The following is a 17,845-nucleotide window of genomic DNA, read 5'->3' as shown; positions in this document are numbered from 1 at the left end:
GGACTTGCCCCTGGTGAATCCATGTTGGCTACTTTTGATCACTTTCCCCTCTTTCAAGTGCCCCAAAATGGATTCCTTGAGGATTTCCTCCATTTTTTTCCCAGGGATTGAGGTAAGGCTGACGGCTCAATAGTTCCCTGGATTGTCCTCCTTTCCTTTTTTAAAGATGGGCACTACATTTGCCTTTTTCCAGTCATCCAGTATCTCCCCCGATCTCCAAGAGCCTTCAAAGATAATGGCCAAAGGTTCAGCATTGCCCTCTGCCAATTCCCTCAATACCTTCAGGTGCATTAAATCCACACCCATGTATTTGTGCATATCTAATTTTTCTAGATAGCTCAGAACTTGTTCCTTCCCCACAGATGGCTGCCCTCCACCTTCCCATACTGCATTGTCTAGGACCATCCTGTGGAAGTAGACTTTGTCCGTGAAGACTGAGGCAAAAAAAACATTGAGTACTTCAGCTTTTCCTACATCATCTGTCACTAGGTTACCTCCCTCATCCAGTAATGGCCCCACACCTTCTCTGATAGCACATTTATTGTTAACATGCCTGTAGAAAACCTTCTTGTTACTCTTCACATCCCTTGCCAGCTGCAGTTCCAGTTGTGCTTTCGCTTTCCTGATTACTGACCAACATTCTCCAGCTGTATATTTATACTCCTTCGTCAACTGTCCACGTTTCCATTTCTTGTATGCATCCTTTTTGAGTTTAAGCTGACTAAGGATTTCCCCATTAAGCCAAGCTGGTTGCCTACCATGTCTGCATTTCTTACTATGCAGCGGGATGGCTTGTTCCTGTGCCTTCAGTAAGACTTGTTTAAAATACTGCCAGTTCTCTTGAAGTCTTTTCCCCTTCATCTTCATTTCCCAGGGGATCCTGCTCATCCGGGCCACGTCTACACGTGCATGCTACTTCGATGTAGCGGCACCAACTTCGAAATAGCGCCCGTCACAGCTACACGTGTTGGGCGCTATTTCGAAGTTGAAATCGACGTTAGGTGGCGAGACGTCAAAGTCGCTAACCGCATGAGGGGATGGGAATAGCGCCCTACTTCGAAGTTGAACGTCGAAGTAGGGCACGTGTAGACGATCTGCGTCCTGCAACATCGAAATAGCGGGGTCCGCCATGGCGACCATCAGCTGAGGGGTTGAGAGACGCTCTCTCTCCAGCCACTGCGGGGCTCTATGGTCATTGTGTGCAGCAGCCCTTAGCCTAGGGCTTCTGGCTGCTGCTGCGGCAGCTGGAGATCCATGCTGCATGCACAGGGTCTGCAACCAGTTGTCGGCTCTGTGGATCTTGTGTTGTTTAGTGCAACTGTGTCTGGGAGGGGCCCTTTAAGGGAGCGGCTTGCTGTTGAGTCCGCCCTGTGACCCTGTCTGCAGCTGTTCCTGGCACCCTTATTTCAATGTGTGCTACTTTGGCGTGTAGACGTTCCCTCTCAGCGCCTATTTCGATGTGGTGCTGCCCAACGTCGAAGTTGAACGTCGACGTTGCCAGCCCTGGAGGATGTGTAGACGTTATTCATCGAAATAGCTTATTTCGATGTCGCTACATCGAAATAAGCTATTTCGATGTAGCGTGCACGTGTAGACGTAGCCCCGGTCTCTCAGGGAATTGAAGTCTACTGTTCTGAAATCAAGGGTCTGTCTGTTACTGCTCACCTTTCTTCCTTTTGTACATATCTTGAAATCTACCATCTCCTGGTCGCTGTAGCCCAGGTTTCCTCCCACTTCTATTTCTCCTACTAGTTCTTCCCTGTTTGTGGGCAGTAGGTCAAGTTGTGCATGGCCCCTGGTTGGTTCCTTTAGCACTTGTACCAATAAGTTATCCCCAGCATTCTCCAAAAACTTCCTGGATTGTCTGTGTGCTGATGTATTGGTCTCCCAACAAATGTCCGGATGGTTAAAGTCTCCCATGAGAACCAGGGCCTGTGATCTGGAAGCTTCACTTAGCTGCCTGAAGAAAGCCTCATCTGTCTCATCTCCCTGATCTGGCGGTCTATAGCAGACACCAACTACAACATCACCTCTGTTACTTCTGCCTCTAAGCTTAACCCAAAGACACTTAACTGGATTTTCTCCTTCCTCATACTGGAGCTCTGAGCAATCTTACTGCTCCCTCACATAGAGCACAATTCTTCCTCCTTTTCTCCCCATCTGTCCTTCCTAAACAGTTTATAACCTTCCATGACCATGCTCCAGTTATGCAAATCATCCCACCAAGTCTCTGTTATTCCAACCACCTCATACTGCTTTGACTGTGCCAGGGCCTGTAATTCTTCCTGTCTTCCCCAGGCTTCTGGCATTAGTGTACAAGCATCTTAGAGAAGTGGCTGATTGGCCCACTTCCTCCTCTTCACCCTCTTCACTTGATGGTTCCCTCCTCCTTCCCCACTTACCTCAGGGCTTGTGTCACCTTCCCCCGATGAACCTATTTTAAAGCCCTCCTCACTAGGTTTGCAAGCCTGCCCGCAAAGATGCTCCTTCCTCTCTTTGTGAGGTGGATCCCGTCTCTTCCCAGCAATCCCTGTTCACGAAAGAGAATCCCATGGTCAAAGAAACCAAATCCTTCCGTGCTGCACCACCTATGCAACCACGCATTTACCTCTGTGATTCGACGATCCCTACGCGGACCCCTTCCTTCCACAGGGAGGATAGACGAGAACACCACTTGGGATTGTTACCTGATGGGCTGACTAGACCACTGAACTCTCCTTTCCACCCGCTGGGGCACCCCAACACCCTATCCTATTGAGCCAGAAGCTCTGGTCTCCCCGTACAAAGGTGCGCAGAGTTGGGGTTACAGGGACGTGATACAGCACCCTGGTGTGCAACCCAAATGGGATCAAAATCCCGGATACATCTGTCTGGCTATGCATAATGTTTATATAGAGCAAGCTTCTAAGATATTCACCCCCTTTGTCAATGAAGGAGAGAGATGCATGGCTGTTGTCCGCTCCCCACCCCCGCTGGCTACAGTTATTTACACTGTACCTGATAATAAACAAAAGTAATTTTATTAAGTATAAAATGTTGGATTTAAGTGGTTTGCAAGTGATGACAGACAGCTCAAAGTCAGTCCTTGGAATCCTTGCTCATGTCCATTCCACAGTAGGTGTGCGTGCTTACCAAATGTACCGGTGCTGAAAGTTTTTCCTCTAGCAGCTGCCCATCTAGCAGTACCCCTAGGAGAGCACCTCTCGCAACCCCTGGAGTGGTGTCTCCCTAGCATGGTATAAGGGGCTCTGCATGTTTCCCCCACCCCCAGTTCCTTTTTGCCTCTCGTGATAGTGCAGCAGAACAGTTTGCTCCAGCCTTCTCTCTGTTGTTAGTCTTTCTTTATAATTAGTTTACATGTGGTAATAGCTAAGAGCAGAACACCTCATTCTGCTCCATCCCTCCCCCTCCAAACAGCAGAACTCTCAGGGCTCCATGACTCAGCGTTCCAGAGGTAAATCTGTGCTTGGCACAGTGGGCTTCCCTCCTCGTCAGCACCCAACTCCGGCCAGGGAAAGAACCAGGCACCTCTCCCCAGCCTGCGATCTTTGGGAGATAACCAGGGAAAGGCCAGCCTTGCTAACTGCCCTCAGACTGTAGGGCTGGGCTCCAAGGCAAAGGGGCTCACAGCACAGCTCACCCATGTGGGAATACAGAGCCTCAGAGGCGCGTGCTGCACACACCAAACGAGAGCATCCGCACTGAGGATCCATAAGCCAATGGCACCACTGGGATGCCACCCATACAAACAAGGATGCCCTTCTTCCCAGTTGTTGATCAGATACGGGAGCAGCTCACACGCCTCCTCATGCTCCAGGTCCCAGCCCCATCATCACGTAAGAAGCGCTAAGTGGCTAGCTACAAGCCACCACACGTCCGCTGCCCACAGCTTATCCAGGAATAGCCAGGCTCAAAGGGAATCCAAGTCCTCGAAGTTGGACTCACAGTCTTGGGCTCAGTATCAATCCCAACTACCCTCTAAAATCTCCCAGTCACTGAGTGGCAGGTGCATGGACTCCAACCCCTCTTCAATCCAGAGCTCTCTGCCAGTGCCAGACCAACCCCCTCCAGTGGGACCTGTGGCACCACAGCCAGTGCAGTGGCACCAAAGTCTGTGGTTAGCTCCAGGATACCATTGGCCTGCCCAGAGCCTCACGCACCCAATCTCAAGTGACCTAGTCAGCAGCTGAGATTTTAGACAAGCACATAGTCCCCACCTCTCAACTCAGTGTGGATCGTCACTGGCAGTGTCTCCTTCAACCCCACATGAAGAGGTGGCACCAGTGTTCACAGTGCTGAGTGGGGCACTAAAACCAGGGCCGCCTTCTTCCTCCTCATTCCTGGATGAGATAGCCATGGTCCCTCTCCCTCCTGTACTCCAACCTTGAGATTTTTCATGGTTGATACCACAGAAGCACGCTTGCGCAGAGGGGGTCCAGCAGCTGCTTCTGGAACACAGGAAGTCATCCACCAGGCTAACTAACCTGGCTAAGCAGACACAGTTTTCTCACTGAGTGTCAGAGTGCAGCATTTCTTCTTCACGTTGTTGCGTTCATCACTGCACTCACTGGGGTGACCATCTGTCCTGTATTGGACAGGACAGTCACGTATTTGGGATGTCACCAGCAGCCTTGGGGACTTTTAAAGGGACTCATTGTCCTGTATTTGCCCCCACCCGCGGCCTCAGGGAAACAGGGAGCATGGGCAGCTGCCACTTTCCCAGGGCTGCTGGGGATCACCAGTAGCTGCCTCTTTCCTGGGGATCACCGGTGGCTGCCACTTTCCCGGGCTCCCAGGGAGTGCCAATGGCTGCCTTCTTCCCAGATCCCCAGGGCTTTGAGGGACCACCCCTGCCCCCCATAAGTCTTGGTCATGTATTTGAGACAGGGAGATGTGGATGCCCTAGCACTCTTCCATCAGCACGCACCTTGTGCCATCTCCAGGGTTAGACAGTGTTTTCCCATGACATGACAGTCAAATTGCTGAGAGGTCTTAAGATGCTTTACCCAGAGGTATAGGACCTTGTCCTGCAGTGGGACCTTAACCTGATCCTCTTCAGGCTCACAGGCCTACCCTTCAAGCTTCTAGGGGCCTGCTCCCTGTCCTACTTGTCCTAGAGGTCCACTTTCCTGGTGGGAGTGAGGTCTGCAAGATGAATCTCAGAGATTAAGGCCTAGTCCTTGGAACCACCATATGTAGTTTTTACGAGGACAAAGTCCAGCAGCAGCCCCACTTGGCCTTCCTGCGGAAGATGATATCTTCCTACCCTATGAACCAGGACGTGCTCCTACCAGCGTTCTGGTCCAAGGCACACAAGATTGCTGATGAGAGCTGTCTGCATGCCCTGGACATCTGGCAGACTTTGGTTTTTTACTTGGAGCATACCAAGCCATTACATAAATTGACCTAGGTCTTCCTTGTTACAGCAGATAGGATGAAGGGCCTCCCAGTTTTTTACGGAGGATTCCCAACTGGATCACATCTTGCTTAAAGATTTGCTACAAGCTGGCCAAAGTCCCACCTTCGCCAATCAGCAGCGCCCATTCAAGTACATCAGAGGGGTTTTCAGTGGCCTTCCTGGTGCACATCCCGATCCCGGATATCTTGGAGTCTGACGTGGTCCTCTCTCCACACTTCCGTGTCTCATTATGCCCTCACTCAGCAGGCCAAAGATGAAGGTGGATTCAGCAGAGCTGTGCTAGTCTTCATGGCTGTGAACATCTACCTACCTGTGAGGGTACTCTTTGGAGTCACCTACTGTAGAATGGACATGAGCAAGCACTTAGAGAAGAAAAGACAGATAGCTGTATCTGTAACCATGACCCAAGCTATTTACCCACTGTCATAATTTCCATCAAGGAGGTGCTCTCCCCTATGGATATTGCTAATGGAAAAACTTCCAGTGCCATTGCATGTGGAAAGCACATGCATCTAACATGGAATGGACATGAGCAATACATCTCAAAGAACACCAGATATGGAAACAGGTAGCTCTCTTTTTATCATTTTGCAGGAAAATACATGTTGTTTTTTTTAGCACTTGTGCATACAGTGGCTTTTTCTCTAACACTGTGTACTAACATTTGCCATGTACTTAGCAAACTCCTTCAATGTACAGCCTGCCCTGAGATGTGATTATACTAATCTTGCATCCAAATTTTTCATCCTTCTAGGTTGTACTGATCAATGCTATCAAGGATGTTGCTAAAGCCCTTTCTGATCTCATTGGTGCTACAAAAGGAGCTGCTAGCAAACCAGCCGATGATCCATCCATGTACCAGCTCAAAGGTGCAGCCAAGGTATGTACAGTATCTCTCCTTTTAAGAGAAATCTTGAAGAGGTTACCTCAGCTTCTGTTAGGGAAGTTGAAAATGGTCCCTTGCTTATTGCTTCCTGTTTGCCTTGATGTTTATTTAAATAACTATCTAGCATCACTTTGTTCTATGGATCCTAAAGACAGATGCCAATGAATTCTAGCATCTGAAGAAGTGAGTTAACTCACGAAAGCTCATGCTCAAAACTTTTCTGTTAGTCTATAAGGTGCCACAGGACCCTTCGTTGCTGCTAATGAATTCTAGTTCGCTTCAGTCTATTACCACTCACCCTTTGTTTCAGCTGTATCTCACCAACTTAACTAGGTGGTTTGTGTCTGGTGGAAAGCTGGATAGTAACATTCACGTCAGTGACCATAAACATAATAAGAAATCTTGTGGCACCTTATAGACTAACAGATATTTTGGAGCATAAGCTTTCATGGGCAAAGACCCACTTCATCAGATGCATGAGTTGGGGGGTGGTTTCAGAGGGGTATTTAAAGAATGGGGTCCCAGTAAAAGGGAGGGCCAGAGCTGACAAGGTCTGTTCAGCAAGGTGGAAATGGCCCATTATCAACAGTAGGTATCAAAAGGTACAACTGTATTTGGTCTGATCCATCGGATAGAGACAAACATCTACAAGACCTTTCCAAGCTGTTCTCAAAACTACAATACCCACCTAAGGAAGTGAGGGCGAGGAAAAGTGAGGAAACAGATGGACAGAGCCAGACGGGTACCCAGAAGCCACCTGCTACAAGACAGGCCTCACAAGGAAAACAAGAGAACACCACTGACCATCACATACAGCCCCCACCTAAGGCCTCTCCAACACATCATCAGTGATCTGCAAACCATCCTGGACAATGACACTTCACTCTTACAGACCTTGGGAGGCAGGCTTGTCCTCACCTATAGACAGCCTGCCAACCTTAAACAAATCCTCACCAGCCACTACAAATCACAAACCAATGGCTCCAGGCCTGGAACCAGCCCCTGCAATGGTCCTTGCTGCCAACTCTGCTCACATATCAACACCAGTGACATCATCACAGGACCTAACATCAACCATACCATCAGGGGCTCCTCTACCTGCACAGCTACTAATATAATATATGCCATCATGTGCCAGCAATGCCCCACTGCAATTTACATTGGCCAAACTGGACAGTCTCTCCGTAAAAGAATAAATGGACATAAATCAGACATCAGGAATGGTAATGTGCAGAAGCCCTTGGGGGAACACTTCAATCTCCCTGGACCCTCAGTAGCAGATTTAAGGATGGCAGTCCTGAAACAAAGAAATTTCAGAAATCAAATGGAGAGAGAAATCTCTGAGCTGCAATATATTTTCAAATTTGACTCTGTTAACCAAAGATTAAACAGAGACTGGGAGTGGCTCGCAGCTTACAAAAGCAGCTTCTCTGCCCTGGGTGTTAAGATCTCCCCATTAGACTCTCAGTAGGCATCCTTCAGTCTGCACAGACTATGGATCGCGCCCTTTAAAGTTTCAATTTAAGACTTCATTTGCAGCGTCTATTGTGACTATAAAGACCCACACGAGAGTGACAGTCCTTGCTGTATCTCTTGCAGATGTAGTGGGTGTCTGGCAAGTCCTTATTGTGCTTTCTGTGCGCTTGTTTCTCCTCTGCTAGCTGTCTGATCTTCAACTCGCCCTTCTGAAGGCCCTTGTGTAACCCCTGCCTCCATCTGCCGCGGTCATCTGCTAGTTCTTCCCAGTTGTCCAGCTCAATGTCTACCTCTCTGAGGTCTCTCTTGCAGACATCTTTGTAACGCAACTGGGGGCGTCCGGGGGGTCTTTTGCCAGAGGCTAGCTCACCATACATGATGTCTTTTGGAATCCTTCCATCATTCATCCTTTGGACGTGGCCAAGCCAGCGGAGTCGACGCTGCCTGAGAAGGGTGTGCATGGTTGGGATTCCAGCTTGCTCGAGGACGGCGGTGTTGGTAACTCTGTCCTTCCATGATATTCCAAGGATGCGCCTGAGGCAGCGCAAGTGGAAGTAGTTCAGCCTCTTTTCCTGGCAGGCATACAGGGTCCAAGTCTCGCTGCCATAAAGGAGGGTGCTGAGGATGCAGGCTCTGTAGACTTGCATTTTGGTGTGAGTGTACAGCTTGTTGTTATTCCACACTTTCTTGCTGAGTCTGGACAGAGTTGTGGCCGCTTTTCCGATCCTCCTATTTAGCTCAGTGTCCAACGACAGGGTATCAGTGATGGTGGACCCGAGGTACATGAACTTGTGGACGACCTCTAATGTATAGTTGTCAATGCTGATTGATGGGGATTCAGCAACATCTTGACCGAGTACATTTGTCTTCTTTAGGCTGATGGTAAGCACAAAGTCCTTGCACGCTTTGGAGAACCGATCCAGCAGTTTTTGAAGCTGGTCTTCTGTGTGAGACACTACAGCAGCAGCATCTGCGAACAGTATGTCTCTGATGAGGACTTCTCACACCTTAGTCTTAGCTCTCAGCCTTGCAAGGTTAAACAGTTTCCCATCAGATCTTGTGTGCAGCAAGATGCCCTCTGTTGAAGATCCAAAGGCATGCTTCAGGAGGAGTGCGAAGAAGATCCCGAACAATGTCGGAGCAAGCACGCATCCTTGTTTGACGCCGCTCCTGATTCTGAAAGCATCCGATAATGCACCGTCATATTGGATGGTTCCTCTCATGTTTTCGTGGAACGACTGGATCATCTTGAGTAACCGTGGAGGACAGCCTATCTTGTGGAGCAGTTTGGACAGACCATCCCTGCTGACCAAGTCAAAAGCCTTGGTCAAGTCAATGAAGGCTATGTAGAGTGGCTTTCTCTGCTCCCTGCACTTCTCCTGCAGCTGCCTTAGAGAGAAGACCATGTCAACGGTAGACCTCTCTGCACGGAATCCGCACTGCGATTCGGGGTACACCCTCTCAGCAATCTTCTGGAGTCTGCCAAGGATGACGCGAGCGAACAGTTTACCAGTGACACTTAGGAGGGAGATTCCACGGTAGTTGTTGCAGTCGCTTCTGTCTCCTTTGTTCTTATACAACATTACAATGTTAGCGTCACACATATCCTGTGGAACCTCACCCTCTTTCCAGCACAGGCGCAGCAGCTCATGCAGGGGTTCAAGGAGTGTGTCCGCGGCACATTTGATTACCTCTGGTGGTATACCATCCTGACCAGGGGCCTTTCCTGCTGCAATGCTGTCGATGGCTGCCTTCAGTTCATCCACAGTCAGTTCTTGATCCAGTTCGTCCATTACTGGTAGGAGCTCGGCAGCATCGAGGGCTGCGTCAACCACAACATTCTCGCGTGAGTACAGCTCGGAGTAGTGCTCGACCCAGCGCTCCATCTGTTTGGCTTTGTCAGCGATGACTTCACCAGATTTGGATTTCAGAGGTGCCATCTTGTTCTGGGTGGGTCCTAATGCCTTCTTCATACCCTCGTACATTCCTCTGAGATTACCAAAGTCGGCACAGGTCTGGATGCTGCTGCATAACTGGAGCCAATGACAATGGCTCATATCACCCTGTCTGATCTGACTTGTTTTTTCCTCTTTTGATACCTACTATTGATAATGGGCCATTTCCACCTTGCTGAATAGACCTTGTCAGCTCTGATCCTCCCTTTTACTGGGACCCCATTCTTTAAATACCCCTCTGAAACCACCCCCACCCCGACTCATGCATCTGATGAAACGGGTCTTTGCCCATGAAAGCTTATGCTCCAAAATATCTGTTAGTCTATAAGGTGCCACAGGACTTTTTATTGTTCTCGAGGCTACAGACTAACACGGCTACCTCCCTGATACATAAACATAATGTGAGTTTTCTAAATCATTGTACAACAGCTAGTTAATGGCTTGTACTTGGTCTTGACAGGCAGCTCTGACCCTCTGCAGACATGTCCACCAGGAGGGAGAATGGACTAATGTATTCAGATTGCAAGACTAAAAGTTTACCTTATGCAAATGTGTACTTAAATCCTATAACAAAAGTAGCAAATGAGTATTTGGAAGTCCATAGTACAAGTGTTGAGCTGTTGAGGTGCTGACTTGGAACTTTCAGCTTTTAGAAAATGGTCTCGAGATCTCATGCAGGCTTTCTGTAAGATATAGTATACTGTCCGATTGCATTTTTCACAGGCCATGCTTCTAAGCAGAGGTGTCTGTTGGTCAGAGAACAGGATTTGGACAGCTTGTGCCACTGTTTTATTAGGTTACTTCTTTGTGCATCAGTTTTCCCTGTGGCAGGACCAGGGTGAAGGAAGCCCAAACAAGCAGAAGGGCCTCATATTGGAGTTACTGCGGGGGAGGTGGGCAGGCATAGCCTGCCCACGGCTAAAAGGCCCCTCTCACAGTGAGGGGGGGCCCACTAAAAACACCCAGTCACCAAATGGATACGGGGGACAACAAAGGAAAAAACAGGGACGGGAGTGAGGGTCAAAGATTTAAAATGAGGGAGTCGGAAGGGGATACCGAGCAGAGGACCCCGGACAGCGCCCACTGCTCCTCGAAGGTGTCCAGGGAGTTGGTGGACGCCGCACAGAGGAACTCTGCTCAGATTCGTGAGCGAAGGGAGGAACGGAAGTAGGCCCCACAGTCGCAGGTCGCCCCCTCTGCCAGCCTCCTCTCCCTGGTTTTGTAGATGGCCATTTTGGCCATGGCCAGGAGGAGGCAGACGAGGAGGTCCTGCGACTTTGTAGGGCCGCGGATAGGGTGTGACAAGATGAGGAGGTGCGAGGAAAAGTGCAGCCAGAACCTCAAGAGGAGGTTCTGGAGGAGCTGGAAGAGGGGCTGCAGCCTGGCACACTCAACATAGATGTGCGCCAGGTTCTCCCTCATGCCACAGAAGGTGCAGGTCTCTGGGATGAGGGTGAACCGCGCCAGGTACACGCCCGTGCTCACCGCTCCATGGAGGATTTTCCAGCTGATGTCCCCGGCGGGCCGCGGGACCAAGGTGGAGTAGAGGCTGGCCCACCGGGGCTCCCCACCCTCCAATGGCGGCAAGAGGTCCCGCCACTTGTGGTCGGGGCGGGACACGAGGGTGGGGAAGTGGAGCGTGTGAAGCACGAGCGCGTACAGAAGATGTCCAGGCGCGGTTCGGAAGGGGACCGGCTGCAAGGTATGCAGCCGGCTGAGGTGGTGGAGGGGAGGGGGGCAGGCAGGATTGCAAAGCCGGGGGCCCACGGAGAGGTCTGGAGGGCTAGGAGTGAGAGGGGGGCGGGGTGCACCCTCTCACAGGACCCGGCCGAGGTAGACGTGAGCAGTGGGCGGCAGGGCGGCCTTCACCTCCTCGAGTACGCGACGGGGGGTGGGAGCGTAGGTTGGAGAGCCCCATGCACTGGGCGAGCGCCGGGGCCTCCATCCAGTCCCCCCGGTCATAGTCCAGGAGGTCTCCAACCCTGGTAATTCCACCTAGGACCAACCTCCGGTGCACCTCGGGAGACTCCGCCGCCTGCACACGAAGGTGGGGGTTGTGTAGCAGGGGCTCCGCGAGGAGGTCTTCCCCCGCGGTGGCCCCTAAGGACCTGGAGGCTGCGAGCAGCCGCCAAGTGCAGAGGAGGTCCTGGTAGGAGGCCAGCAGCTCCGAGAGGCCTCGCGGACGGTCTCTCCAGGATAAATAAAAGAGCTGCCAGTCGTATCGGAGCCCTCGGTCACGGTGGAGGAAAGCGTGCGCCAACGTACTCCATGCCGGACTATCTGCACTGTTGGTGTTGGTGTTCAGGAGTCCCTGCAGGGCCCGGAGGCGGAAGACATGGACCTGAGTGCGTATGCAAGTCAGGCCCTGTCCCCCCTCCTCCGGGGGAAGGTGGAGTACCCCTGCAGGGACCCAGTGCAGTCCTGGCCAGAAAAACTCCAGGATTAATCTCTGGAGCTGGTCCAGGAATTTCGGGGGTGGGACAAGGGTGCTGAGGCGGTACCAGAGCATGGACAGGACTAGTTGGTTCAGCACCAGTGCTCTCCCCCGTAGGGAGAGACACTGGAGCAGCCCCGCCCACCTCCGCAACCGCTCAGCAACCCTGCCCTCCAAACCCTGCCAGTTTTCCGGTGGAGATGGATGCGTGGCGGATAGAAAGACGCCCAGATAGGACAGCGGACCCGCGCTTCACCGGATGGCCTGAAGCGCGGGCGGGAGGCAGCTCATCTGCCATCCAGTCCCGACCACCAGGCCAGAGCTCTTGACCCAGTTGACCCAGGCGGAGGAGGCTGCCGAGTAGATGGCTTGGCAAGCCTCCAGACGCGCCAGGTCTCCTGGGTCCTGAGCCACAAGGAGCACGTCGGCGGCGTACGCCGACAGGACCAGCCGCAGCCCTGCCTCTGGAAGCACCAACCCCGTTAACCTTCGATGAAGGAGACAGAGGAAGGGCTCGATGACCAGGGCGTAGAGCTGTCCTGAGAGCAGGCAGCCTTGTCGTACTCCCCGTCCGAAGCTGACCAGAGTGGTCAGGGTCCAGTTGAGCTTGACCATGCACTCCGAGGCAGCGTACAGCACCCGGAGAAACCCAACAAAGCGGGGTCTGAAGCCGAAGGCCTGCAGGGTGCCCAGGAGATACCCGTGGTCCGCCCTGTCGAACGCCTTCTCCTGGTCCAAGGACAGGAGGGCGAATGACAGGCCATCTCTACACCCAAGCTCTAGGAGATCCCGGACCAAGGACAGATTATGGAGGATGGTGCAGCCTGGGACGGTGTAGGTCTGGTCGGGGTGGACCACGTCCTGCAGCACAGACCCCAAGCGACGGGAGATGGCTTTAGCAATGATCTTGTAGTCCGTGCTGAGGAGCGAGATGGGACGCCAGTTCCTGAGGTCGCGGGGTCCCCCTTCTTGGGCAGCAGGGTGAGGATGGCACGCCTGCACGACAGGGGGAGGACCCCGCTTTGCAAGGCCTCGGCCCAGACACTGAGCAGGTCTGGGCCAAGGACGTCCCAAAACACACGATAAAACTCCACGGTCAGCCCATCCATGCCCGGGGATTTATTGGTGGGCATGAGGCAGAGGGCTTCCGAGAGCTCGGCCAGAGTGAGAGGAAGCTCTAGCCAGTCCTGGTCACCCGTGCTGACCGACGGGAGTTGGTCCCAGAGCGCCCTGCAGGCGTCAGCGTCGGTCGGATCCGGGGAGAAAAGGGTGGCGTAGAAGGCACGAGCCCTCTCGCGCATCTCCACCGGATCCGTAAGAGGGGTGCCATCCTCTGCAAGAAGGCAGAGGATGTGTTTTTTGGCACCCCTCTTTTTCTCCAGGGCATAGAAGAAGCGGGAGCCGCGGTCCATCTCGCAGAGGAGCTGGATTCGCGACCTCACCAAGGCCCCCTGTGCCTGGAGGGCGTCAAGGGCCCTGAGCTCGTCCCTCTTCTCCTGGTACGTGCCACAGAGGGATGGATCTCCGGGGCTGGTGGCTAAATGCCTCTCCAGCTCAAGGACCTCCCATTCCAGCTGCCCTATCAGCGCATCCCGCCGCCGGCTGGCCCCCCGAGTATAGTCGCGCGTGCACCTTTCCCAGATCCCACCACCGCCGCACCGAGGGAAAGGCACGCCGTTGCTCGCACCAGGCCAGCCAGAACTCCCGGAAGGATGCCACGAAGCCCACGTCCTCCAGCAGGCTATTGTTGAAATGCCAGTAGGCCGACCCCCGCTTCCCCGGCGAGAGGGAAGCCATCACGGCCACCAGGTGGTGGTCCGAGAAGGGGGCCGGCCACACGCTGGAGGCGTGGGCCTGGGAGAGATGGTGCCGCGAGATGTAAATGCGGTCCAACCGGGAGTGTATGGATTTATGGCCCACCACTCAGACGTAGGTGAAAACAGCATCCTCGTCCGGGTGGTGGCTGCGCCAGACGTCCACCAGGGAGCTATGGATGAGAAGCTCCCTGAGGATGTCCGCAGCGGCCTGGCTCTGCTCAGTCCCCATGCGGTCCCGCTCCTCGAGGGTGCAGTTGAAATCCCCGCCGAGGACCAGGCACTCACGAGGATCGATGGTGTTGAGGAAGGCTGCCGCCTGCTGGCAGAAGGGCGTTCTCTCCGGGCCGAGTGTCGGGGCATAGACATTGACGAGGTGGAGAGGAAGCCCCTCCACCCGCACCCAGAGATACAGCAGGCGGCCGGGCACAACCTCGACGCTCCCCAGCACCTCGGGCTGCAGGTCTGGGGAGAACAGGGTCGCTACCCCGGCCCGGTGGGCCGAGAGGTGACTAAAGTGGACCCCATCTCCCCACTCCAGCCGCCACTTGGCTTCGGCAGCTGGGGTAGTGTAGGTCTCCTGTAGGAAGGTGACCGAGTACCCCCCCTCCCGAAGGAAGGAGAGCACTTGGCACCTACGGAGACCCGACCCGCAGCCCCTGGCATTTAGAGTGGCAAAGATGATCGGCGCCATTTGGAGGGCTGGGGAAGATCCTCGCCAGAGGGAGTACCGACGGTTCCCGTGGGGCCACGCAGCAAACCGTGACCAACCCCAAAGGTGACGAGGGCGTCACGGAAGCCGTGGGCCCGTTGGTAAGCCGTGGCGTCCCTCCTCCCGGTCCCCTTGCCCTCCTTCAGAAGGGCCCTCACGGACTCCAAGATGGTGTGGAAGTCCCCCCAGCACTGGAGGGCGAGAGCAACCTTGTTCTTGGAGCCACGAACGTCCTCCAAGAACTGGCGCATCTCTCCCACCAGCACATGGGGTGCCGAGGCCTCGGGGTCTCCAGTACCCGTCAGCCTTGTGTTGTTTTGGGCCCCACGGCCAGAGAAAAGATTGGGGTGGGGACTGGGGTCTGGTTTTGGGGGGGAGGAGGGCGGCAGAGGGAGAGCAGCCCCGGAAGTGCTGGGAGAGGGTGATATAAGGGGGGCCTCCTGAGGGATTACGGTCTCGGGGGCAGGCATGAGTGGGCAGGGATCAAAGGGAGGGGTAGGAGGGGGGGGGCGGGGGCAGGGGGGATGAGACTCATCAGGGGAAGGGAAGGTTCATGAGGGGGAGGGAGAGGGGGCGGGGGGGAGGGGGAGGAGGAAAAGGAGGGAGTGGAAGGAGAGAAGGGTCTGGAGTGGGGTAGGATTGCAAGTTCTGGGGCGGGGCGTTGGCTGAGAGAAGGTACGGGGATGGTGGCAGGTGGTGGGGCTAAGATGGGAGCAGGGGCGGGGATATGGACAGAAGGGGTCTCGGGAGGAGGGGCTTCCTCGGATGGTGGGGCGGGGGAGGGGGGTAGGGGCGAGGTGCCGACATGCTCAGCAGGAGGTGCCAACTGGTCGAGGGGGTGGGTGTCGGGGTCTTTAGTTTTGGGGCCGAAGGCGGGGGACATGGGAAACTCTGCTTCCCCCAGGGCGCCTGGGGCTGGCCGACTCCCGCGGGGAGGTCATCCCTAATTAAGGGGGGGGTTGCCTCCTGGGACGTCCCAAGGCAGAGGGAGGTGGTTGTTAGGGGGTCGCTGGTAGATGGGAGGGGGGAGGGGGTGGTGGTGAGTGGACGGACGGCCCACAGGCCTCCAGTAGTAGGCTGTCCACGTCCAGGGCCACTGGGGTGAGGCCTAGGGCCTCGACCTCCTGCGAGAGGAGGCCGAGGCCGAGGCCCACCTCCTCCGGACGCTCCGCAGCAGCGGTCTGGGTGGCAGCCGGAGGGGTGTCGGGGGAGGGCACGGGCGCAGAAAAGGCCTTCTCAGCCTCCTCAGGCTCTGACTCCGGGGCAGAGGGGATGTTACCTTTCTTATCCGTCGCCGCGGCAGCCTCCGTCGCCCCCGGCAGATGATCGGTAGCCGGGGGTTCGGCAGGTGGGTCGGGGCTGGCAGCTCTTTTTAGTGCTTTGCGTGGCACCTCCACCCCGTCCTCCGACAGGGTGGGGTGCCGGGTGCGCGCACTCTTTTTCTTTTGTTTCCCCCCCACCAGCACCCAGCCCTCCGACGAGGCGGGCTGGGCAGTAAAGGAGGAGGGGCCAGGGGACAGAGCCGACGAGGAGGAAGGGAGGGAAGAGGGGGGCGGGGCGGCGAGGGGGAGGGACAACCTGCCCCGGGGTGGGCCCTCTTCTGGTCCTGCCACCGACCCTGCCTCCCTCTCCTCCGCAGCCCAGCTCTTGTGCCTGCTCAGGTGCCAGCGCCTGCTTCTTCTTGCCCGGCACCATGCGGCCGGGCATCCTCCGACACCCGAGCGGCGATGGATCCGTCCGGGACGAGAGGAGGAGGGTCGGTCCCAGGGTCTGTCATGGTTGGGGCTCCGCCGATCTCGTGGCTGACGCCCCCTGGGTCGGAGGAGGTCCCGGGCTCCCCTTCGTGCCAGGCCAGGGGGCAATCCCTCTGGACGTGCCCTGCCGCCCGGCACATAAAGCACCGGGCCTCCCCCAGGGTACAGAAGACCCGGTACTGGGCCCCTTGATAGGGCACCAGTATAGTCTCCTCCTGGGCCACCCGGGCCTGCCGGCAGAAGAAGAGCACGTGCCGTAGGGCGGGGTCTTTACAGCCTAGGGGGAGGGGACTCAGGACCGTCAAAGGCCGGCCCAGGGCGGTGAGGAAGGGCAGAAGGGCAGAGTTGGGAAGGAAGGGTGGAACAGATGAAAAAACCACCCGCACGCCCAAGTCTTCCAGCGGCTCCAGGGGTACGTGCACGCCCCCAACCGCCAGGCCCCTCTCCACCACCTCCTGGGCGGCGGCCTCCGAACCCAGGAAGAAAAAGATCTTCCCGAACATCCGGGAGGCCCCCACCACGGCCGCGGGGCCCACCACCCGTGCCAACGCCCGCACGTAGGTCTCCACGTGGGGCGAGGCAGCCACCAGGAGGCAGCGGACTCCGTGCCTCCTGGTGAGCGCGGGGAAGGGGCCGCAACCGTCAGGGATGGTAGTCCCGGTGGAGACGGAAGGAGCAGGGTGCGGGGCGGCCGCCGCCGCCTGGGCATACAACCTGGGGGCCGAGAGGTCGGGGCCCCCAGGAGTGGTGGAGGGAGCATGGGGGAGGGAAGAAGGGGAGGCTGCAGTGGGTGTTTGGGCAGCCTGGGGGAGAGTCCCCGCCACGGGAGGTTTGGCCTTCCGGGCGGGGCTCTTGCCCTTTCTTTTCCCCTGGCCCTTCCTGCCCTTTTGTGGGGGAGGGTTTGGGGCTGGGTCGCCAGGGGGCACCGCGGCGGAGGCGGTAGGAGCCCCGGAGCCTGCGCCCGCACCCTCAGCTGACGTGGCGACAGAGTTCTGGGCAGCCCTGGACGAGTGGGCTGCCGTTTCAGGGATGGGAGGGGTGACAGTGGAGGGGAGAGGGAGGGAAGGGTCACCAGATGACCCTCCAGTGGGCGTGGGTGTCATACTGGTGGGTCTAAGAGGGAGGAAGTTTGTTGGGGGTGGGGGCCTTTAAGAAAGAGCGGGGGAAGGGGAGGAGAGTGGAAGGGAAGGAAGGGGTGAGGCGTGGCTGCCCCTCCCCCACTGGCCAGGCTGAGGACCCAGTCAGATGGGGGAAGGGCAGGGCAAGGGGACTGAGGTCAGTGAAGGGGGAACACGAAAAAGGCCACAACTCCCAGCACAAGATGGTAAGATGTCTCCTGTTTCTGCACTGGGATGTGGAGCGAATCAAAGTTTGTGCGTGGTGGTGGGGGGGGCG

The 17,845-nt window shown here is 55.5% G+C and overlaps 1 protein-coding gene across 6 annotated transcripts in view; it reads left to right on the top strand.

The window, feature by feature from the left end:
- Positions 1 to 17,845, top strand: part of TLN2 (talin 2) — a 495,540-nt gene that overhangs the window by 424,876 nt on the left and 52,819 nt on the right. For all 6 annotated transcript variants that reach the window (XR_012647070.1, XM_075006263.1, XM_075006264.1 and 3 more), the window contains one exon: positions 6,174 to 6,299. Coding sequence is in view for 5 of the 6 variants with exons in the window: in XM_075006263.1 (XP_074862364.1) it covers positions 6,174 to 6,299 (126 nt within the window). In the remaining variant the exon portion in view is untranslated. The remainder of the gene's footprint in view (positions 1 to 6,173; positions 6,300 to 17,845) is intronic.

The sequence above is a fragment of the Carettochelys insculpta genome, chromosome 12 (assembly GCF_033958435.1).
Source record: "Carettochelys insculpta isolate YL-2023 chromosome 12, ASM3395843v1, whole genome shotgun sequence".
NCBI classification, from domain to species: domain Eukaryota; kingdom Metazoa; phylum Chordata; order Testudines; family Carettochelyidae; genus Carettochelys; species Carettochelys insculpta.
This window is presented reverse-complemented; position numbering and strand designations above follow the sequence as displayed.